The 8,925-nt window shown below is 36.9% G+C and overlaps 1 protein-coding gene across 1 annotated transcript; it reads right to left on the minus strand.

Annotated features, from left to right (window-relative positions):
- Positions 1-238: 238 nt before the first annotated feature.
- Positions 239-6,513, minus strand: LOC137025299 (zinc finger protein 569-like). The gene is made up of 2 exons (XM_067393305.1): positions 6,379-6,513; positions 239-1,862 (listed from the first exon to the last, which is right to left on the minus strand). Exons 1-2 carry the CDS (start codon positions 6,461-6,463, stop codon positions 352-354), a joined length of 1,596 nt encoding a protein of 531 aa, XP_067249406.1. The 5' UTR covers positions 6,464-6,513; the 3' UTR covers positions 239-351.
- Between the last annotated feature and the right edge of the window lie 2,412 nt (positions 6,514-8,925).

Here is an 8,925-nt window from a genome sequence, read left to right on the forward strand (position 1 = left end):
AGTGATCTGTCACACCACATTAAAGAGAGCCAAAACCACATGTATTGTTTGAATCCCATAGTATAATTGACAGAATTTAAAAGCTGAGACTTTGCTCCTGATGGCACTGGGGATATTCACCAAGATTGCTGCTAAGGTATTTTGAACTTTTAACCTCTAATAAAGAATGAAAAAGAACACTGCCTGAGTCTATCAGGATGCTAATGTGAACCTCAAGGTCTCTTTATTTCTGCACGTCTTTCCACAATAATGGCAAATTAAAGCCTTCTTTCTGGTGTGAGGTATTACATTATTCATAAGGTGAATTCTGTCAGTGAAACTCATTCCACACTGATGACATAAGAGCTCTTTTCATACATGAATCTTCATGTGGTACTTAAGGGTTACTTTATTTCTGTAAGTCTTTCCACAGTGACAGCATTTAAAAGGCTTCTCTCCAGTGTGGACTCTCATGTGCCTGTGAAGGGCTCCTTTATGGATGAAACTTTTTCCACATTGTTTGCAGCTAAAGGGTTTCACTCCAGAGTGAATTCTCAAGTGGACTTTAAGGTATTCCTTTTGACTGAAACTCTTTCCACACTGTTGGCAATTGTAAGGCTTCTGTTCGGTGTGAATTTGTATGTGTCTGTCAAAGCTTTCTTTCCTATTGAAACTCTTTCCACACTGTTGGCAGGTAAAAGGCTTCTCTCCAGTGTGAACTCCCATGTGCCTGTTAAGGGTTCCTTGATGGCTGAAACTTTTTCCACACTGTTTACAGCTAAAGGGCTTTTCTCCAGTGTGGATTCTCATGTGGTATTTAAAGTGTCCTATTTGACTGAATCTCTTTCCACATTGAACGCACTTATAGGGTCTCTCTCCGGTGTGAATTCTCAAGTGGAGTATAAGGTGTCCTTTCTGACTGAAACTCTTTTCACACTGAGTGCACTTGTAAGGCTTCTCTCCGGTGTGAATTCTCATGTGTCTGTTCAGACTTGTTCTTTGAGCAAATCTGTTTCCACACTGCTGGCAGATGAAAGGGCTCTCTCCAGTGTGAACTCTCTTGCGGACTTTTAAGTTCCCGTCTTGAACAATAGCCTTTCCATGCTGAGGGTGTGTATAAGGCTTCTCTCCAGTGTGAGTTCTCAAGTGCCCTTGAAGGAGTACTCTTTGGATAAAACTTTTTCCACACTGTTTGCAGGAGTAGGGTTTCTCTCCAGTGTGAATTCTGAAGTGGATTTTAAAGTGCCCTTTTTGACGGAAACTCTTTCCACACTGAGGGCAAGTGTAAGGCTTCTGTTTGGTGTGAATTTTTATGTGTGTGTTAAAGCTTCCTCTCCTACTGAAACTCTTTCCACACTGTTGGCAGGTGTGAGGCTTCTCTCCAGTGTGAATTCTTATGTGGGCGTTAAGGTTTCCTTTTTTACTGAAACTCTTTCCACACTGTTGGCAGGTAAATTGACTCTTAGACCCAGTATTTTGAGCTGCTTTTTGTGAGGAAGTATTTTCAGTCTGTGCACAACTCAACGATTTTTTTCTAGAGTGAATTTTCAAGTGGATATTAAAGTGTCCTTTTTGACTGAAACTCTTTCCACACTGAGGGCAAGTGTAAGGTTTCTGTCCAGTGTGTATTTTCATGTGCCTGTTAAAGCTTCCTTTCCTATTGAAACTATTTCCACACTGTTGGCAGGTGTGAGGTTTCTCTCCAGTGTGAACTCTCATGTGGACGTTAAGGTTTCCTTTTTTATTGAAACTCTTTCCACACTGTTGGCAGCTGAAGTGACTCCTAGACCCAGTCTTTTGAGCTCTTTTTTGTGAGGAAGTCTTTTCAGTCTGTGAGCAACTGAAAGATTTTTCTACAGTCTCCTCTTTCACTGCCATCAGGTCTAAAAAAGAGAAGTTAACCACACTGTAATGGCACAAAGCATCAAACATCAAAACCATTATACATGTAAAGCATCAAAACCAACACACAACAAGGCCGCAGTTACACTGCATGGTTCAAGGACCCATTTTTTCCTCTCATGTAGCACAGATCGGATATGACCCACGAACGTGTAAGGAGGAAAAAAAGCGCAAGAATTCCAATATTCTCTGATCGGCTTCAGGTCTCATTCATTTGTGGAAATAAATCTGGTATGAATCGAATACGTGCATTAGCGTCTGCCATGTAAGCAGACAGATTGAATATTTCCCTGTCAATGCAAGTCGTACATCATTGAAAAAGTGACTTTTTTGAAATACCTCATGGTACAGATATATCTATAACAAATGAAACATCTAATTGACTAGCAAAGTATTATTTTTGTTCGTTTGTGTTAAATAAAGGGCAATCTGGCACTGAAATGTGTTGCTTTTGAAATCATGCATGCTTGTTGTCTCTGTTATCGGTGATGGCGGCTCGTACACAGACGCACGCTTTAGTCCAGTTGTGAAGACTATCCCTATTCGTTCCAGTGAAAACAAAAAAATAAAATACAACATGTCCTTGCCCTTGATATAGAATCATTAATGAATGCATTTGGCTTTAAAGGTCCTGTTTTTCGTGTTTTTTTGAAGCTTTGATTGTGTTTATAGTGTGCAATATAACATGTGTTCATGTTTCGCGTGTAAAAAAACACAGTATTTTTCACATAATTTACTTGTCTGTATACCGCTATTTCCACTGTCATAAAAACAGGCTGATGACTTCCTTGTTCTATGAAGTCCCTCCTTCAGAAATACGTAACGAGTTCTGATTGTGCCAGCGGTTCCTGTGTTGTGATTCGACAGCAGCTTAGCTTACCGGTTGTGGTCCATAAACAACACCTTCTCCAGACAAAGAGGGAACTGCTCCATCTTTCAAGAATAATCTTTGTGTGAATCCGGCATTAAACTGATTAAGATTGAGGAAGCTGTCCTCAGCAAAATTTGCTGCAATTTTCGGGAACCGAGTTAAACATAAATTGTAACCATTGATCTCTAAGTACAGCGTCCCTGGGAAGGCCAAACAAAGGTGATTAAACTGCAGGATGAAAACAACAGCGTTTCGACGAAATGGCGACAAACACACTCTACAAACGCAACTCTTGCTCTTCTCCGTGGGAGCGCAACAAGACCACGCCCCTTTTTTGTGTATTCCTGTGGGCGGAGGTTAGTCAAAAAACTGTTTTAGTGACGTCATTAAAGAAGGAAGTAGAGGGATGTAGTCCAAACTGGCCGTTCGATGTAGGCGACTTCTGTTAAATAAAATATCTTGCTTGGCATTGAACTTTGAGCTTTAACATTTTACAGATTTTATTTATACTCTAACAACAACATTACACACTAACTAAAGTTTGAAACATGGGATCACAAAGAACGGGACCTTTAAGGAGTAAAAAAAAAACTATATGAAGGCGGATTTGACCCCAGAGCCTCTGACATGCTTAACAAAAGTTCTACCACCGGACTAGGTATTATTCTAGGTGCAAGTTGGTATTATTCCTCTTGCATGCATCTGTTTACATAACTGTTGTGAAGAAATTTGTAGTATATTATTATTTTGATTTAAGGATGAAACTGATGCATTAAAATGCTTCTGTGAATTCAATGTCAATAAATTAAACTCAGTGTACTATTGAAATTGATTTCTTGATATCACAATGCCTTTTTTTCTTTCACTAAGTGTTGTGTAAATACTGATATTGGATACGGGTCACTTTTAAAAGATATAAGCAGGTCATCAAAAATATATAGGTTATATAGTAAAAATAAAAAAAGGAATTGGCTATCAAGATTTGCAGTGTAAATTCGGCTCTAGATCATTGTTTCTCAACTCCAGTCCTCGGGACCCACTGCTCTGCACATTTTGTATGTCTCTCTTATCTGACACACTCAATTCAGTTCATGCAGACTCTCATAATGAGCTGATGATCTAAATCAGGTGTGTTAAATAAGGGATACATACAAAATGTGCAGAGCAGTGGGTCCCGAGGACTGGAGTTGAGAAACAATGATCTAGAGCCGAATTTACACTGCAAATTATTATAAATCTATTATAAGAGGTGTTACATGTGATCTGAGTAGCTTTTTCAATATTGAATCATGAAACAACAAAGAGCTATCCTTAACTACAACTGGAGTCTTATGGATTTATGCATGAATAACAGCAGCCTTAAATACATGTTTGCTGGTTAATGCATTAATTAAAATTAAAGGATTAGTTCACTTTCATATAAAATTTTCCTGATAATTTTCTCACCCCCATGTCATCCGAGATGTTCATGTCTTTCTTTCTTCAATCGAAAAGAAATTAAGGTTTTTGATGAAAACATTCCAGGATTATTCTCCTTATTGTGGACTTTTCCAAACGGTTGAAGGTCAAAATTACAGTTTCAGTGCAGCTTCAAAGGGCTTTAAACGATACCAAACGAGGAATAAGTGTCTTATCTAGTGAAATGATCGGTCATTAAAAAAAAAAAAATAGAATAGGGAAGGCCTAGGACATACAGCATAAGCTTTTTGAAGAATACATAAAGAGAATAATCCTGGAATGTTTTCATCAAAAACCTACATTTCTTTTTGACTGAAGAAAGAAAGACATGAACATCTTGGATGACATGGGGGTGAGTAAATTATCAGGAAAATTGTATTTAAAGGTGAACTAATCCTTTAATGGGCAAACCAATCAAACTCCATGTTTGATTAGACCGATCTATGTACTTTTTACACTATAATCACCTTTAATTCAAAGTTAGGGTATTTCTTATTTTTACAGACTACCCCCATTGTTAATTAAAGGGATAGTTCAGCCAAAAATGAAAATTTGATGTCTATCTGCTTACCCCCTGCGCATCCAAGATGTAGGTGACTTTGTTTCTTCAGTCGAACACAAATGATGATTTTTAACTGCAATCGTTGCAGTCTGTCAATTTTATAATGCCAGTGGATGGGAACTCGAAGAATAAGAGTCTAAAACACTTCCATAGACAAATCCAAATTAAACCCTGCGGCTCGTGACACTGATGTTCTAAGACACGAAACGATCGGTTTGTGCGAGAAACCGAACAGAATTTATATAATTTTTCACCTCTAAAACACCATTATGTTTATCGCGCTCTGACAATGGCAGTGATGTCTCGCGCATATACGTCAATGAGTGTCAGACACCACTGCCGTTGTCAGACCGCGATCAGACATCACTAAACGAGTGCTGAACGCAGTTGGTCATAGTGGTGTTTTAGAGGTAAAAAATGATATAAATACTGTTCGGTTTCTCACACAAACCGATCGTTTGGATGCGTTGGGGGTAAACGGATACATATCAAATTTTCATTTTTTGGTGAACTATCCCTTTAAAAGTGCCATAGAATGGAAAATTGTATTGTATTGGAAATTTTTGGCATTTTCGCAGATTTGTGTGAATGTGGATAATTTTGACAATGGTGTTGTCTGTATGCTGAAAACTCAAAGGAAAAACGTATCCATTTTAAGCATATTGTTGTCGTGTAAACGTACCCTCACTCAATGAACTTGATTATCTCGGATTGGCTATTGTGAACTGAACTGCAACTACAGATGGAACAGCTATCAATTTATTTTAAATGCATGTTTTGATTTTCTGTAACATGCTTTGATTTACGATGGGCAGCACAATCCACTCCACCTCGGCATGCTGTAAATATTTTATTCATACAGTGAAGACTATAACGTTTTATTTTTAGATTTGATTATTCAAGTTTTACTTGAACACTGCTGTTAAATATACCTATTTTACCTTAAAATATTAAAGCAGTTTATATCATTTGCATCTTTCTTGGATTGCATTTGTCCATGCTGGTGTCCTCATTACCATTTGCAATAAAATAAACATTTATTTTAATTTTTTTTTCTTTGAATCATGTGATTTCAAAGGAGGATGTGATTTAGTGCAAGAATATGAATGCAGTATTGAAACAAAATGTATTTTTTGTACAAAATAAGCACAACTTACATGAATATTTCATGTTCCAAGTTAAGGACATTCAGCAGCATTTAAAGCACAATGTAATTTAAATAATAATATTCTTTACAAGTAAATATATTGGTTATTGAGGCACATAAAATAGAAAAGAATGGTATCAAATTTGAGGCCATAGAGTCAAACACTGAACTGGAGCCAAAACACAACAGTACAAACACTTCAAAGGGTCTCAGTTCAGGTCTTTTTAAAGAGGACACAGTGTGAAAACACTGCCTGTGTTAGATCACCTAATGAGGGTTACACATTCTGACTACTGAGGTTAAGTTCAGTTGTGTATGCACATCCTTTGGATTACTTTAAATAATCATGTGTAACTCTTTCCTCGCAGGTTTTTTTTTTTTAGGTTGCCAGTCAGCGACAAAATTTTTGATCATTTTCAGGATTAAATGACTGAGCTCAGCTTTGAGAATGAAACCAACCTATTTGTTCCTCAGTATCTTCTTGTTTCAGACTGAATACTTCTGCAATCTTGATGTCTTCACTCTCCTGTTTAATAAACTCCATCTTTATAATAGTGTGTCACATGGATCTCAGTCGCTTCACCAGGAGTTGTTTGTCCTGTTTAAGATGAGAATAATTAACAGAAAGAAAAATAAATCCACACTAAATCTCTGGGTGTGTCTCAATCAGCTCTAGTTCAGTAGTTCAGTGCACTGGTGAGAGAGTCAGACTGAGAGTTAATGCACTTAAATCACCTGATTAGACTAAAAACACTTAAAAGTTACTTGCAAATAAAAATGAATAGCAGAATACTAATGATACCAACTCTTTATATGATTTACATTTGGTCTTTGATCATTTGTTAATTATATTTAATGCAACACTTTCATTATAACATTAGCAGTTGGTTTGTCTGAGTTGTGCATTTACACTGTTTTGACCAGCACGTCACGCCAGCGCGCGGTGATTCGAGCGAATCGATTCACTGAATCATTTTTGCTCCGTTTCTCCATCACTTCTCGCCAGTGACTGAACTCGTGTTTATGATAAACTCATTCACGATATAGGGGCGAAATGAGACGCACCTTTTCTGTTACGCATGAGAGGACGCGATTTACTTGACAACATTAATGTTCATTTATGTTAGATAAAGTATTACAATGTTAAATTCAACAATTAAGCAATCTTACATTGTTAGTAAAACATTAAACATACCCCAACTGTTTGTATCGTTATAAACACCGTAAAAAGCATAAAGACACAAACCTTTCTTCAGCCGAAATCATAACATATGCAGGATCGCGCGCGCAGCCGTATGACCTCATGTTGGAAGACAAAATAAAAGTCCTGGCCTCAATGTGCATCCTATATAATGTATGACATTAGTAATATTCAATACTATTTAGGGTGGATAGTATGCACACTCTGCTCTTCTTCTTCTGTTATTTAAATGGCAGTTGACAACTATAAGGTGAATTTTCCGCCACCTACTTAATTGAAGTATGGAGCACAACTTGGTTGCAGACACAAAATTTTTTAAAAATTCCTCTTCAGTTCTATAATTTGTCCCTTCTCCTAATATTTCCTTAATTGCTTACACACCTTTCCTTTAGTGTCTGAACTAATTTAAGTTGTTCTCCATTATCACTGTTTCTGAGAATCCACATTTATCACAATTACCAGTTTCCCTTCATTTAAAAAAATGCCTTTCTTACTTAAGAGTTGTCTTATTTCCAGTCCAGATATCTTAAATCAAGAAGCATTTTCCAGACAAGTAAAAATTGTCTTGTTTTCAGAAAGAAAGAGTCTAAATTAAGTGAGTTTTTGCTTAAAACAAGCAAAATAATCTGCCAATGGGGTAAACTAAATAATCTAGTTTTCGGTGTGAAAAGATAATTTTGCTTACCTCATTGGCAGATTATTTTGCTTATTTTAAAGGTGCCCTAGAATGAAAAATTGTATTTACCTTGGAATAGTTGAATAACAAGAGTTCAGTACATGGAAATGACATACAGTGAGCCTCAAACACCGTTGTTTCCTCCTTCATATGTAAATCCTGTGCGTGCAAAAGACCTCTGAAGAACAGGCGAATCTCAACATAACACCGACTGTGACGCAACAGTTGGGATCATTAATATGTACGCCCCCAATATTTGCATATGCCAGCCCATGTACAAGGCATTAGACAAGCCAGTATTAACGTCTGGATCTGCACAGGTGAATCATCAGACTAGGTAAGCAAGCAAGAACAATAGTGAAAAATGGCAGATGGAGCAATAATAACTGACAAGATCCATGATATCATGATATTTTTAGTGATATTTGTAAATTGTCTTTCTAAATGTTTCGTTAGCATGTTGCTAATGTAATGTTAAATGTGGTTAAAGTTACCATCGTTTCTTACTGTATTCACAGAGACAAGAGAGTCGTTGCTATTTTCATTTTTAACCCGAAAACGCTTGTAGTCTGTATAATTCATAAACGCATCTTCATTCTTATGGAGTCTCTCCAATAGTGTGTAGCTTTAGCCACGTTAGCCGTGCAGCACACTATCAAACTCATTCAGAATCGAATTTTAATAAACATCCACAAAATGCATGCCATACTTATGTGATCTGATATGCTGCATCACAGTTTGTAAAAATCCATTTGAGAGTTATATTGTGAACTTCTGTAGTATTTATGCAATGTTTAATTTAGTTGTGAGCTTGGGGGCGGGGAGCACGAGCATTTAAAGGTGTACACACACCAAATCAGAGCATTCTTCCTCCCACCCCAAAATAGGCAGTTAAAATGTTGGTATTATAAAAAATCTATGGGGTATTTTGAGCTGAAACTTCACAGACACATTCTGGGCACACCTTAGACTTATTTTATATCTTGTGAAGTGACCATTCTGTGGCACCTTTAAGTAAAAACTCACTTAATTTTTTCTTATTTTTTTCTGAAAACAAGACAATAATTTTTACTTGTCTAGAAAAAGCTTCTTGATTCAAGAATTGATAGATATTTGGACTGGAAACAAG

The sequence above is a fragment of the Chanodichthys erythropterus genome, chromosome 8 (genome assembly GCF_024489055.1).
Source record: "Chanodichthys erythropterus isolate Z2021 chromosome 8, ASM2448905v1, whole genome shotgun sequence".
Lineage (NCBI taxonomy): Eukaryota > Metazoa > Chordata > Actinopteri > Cypriniformes > Xenocyprididae > Chanodichthys > Chanodichthys erythropterus.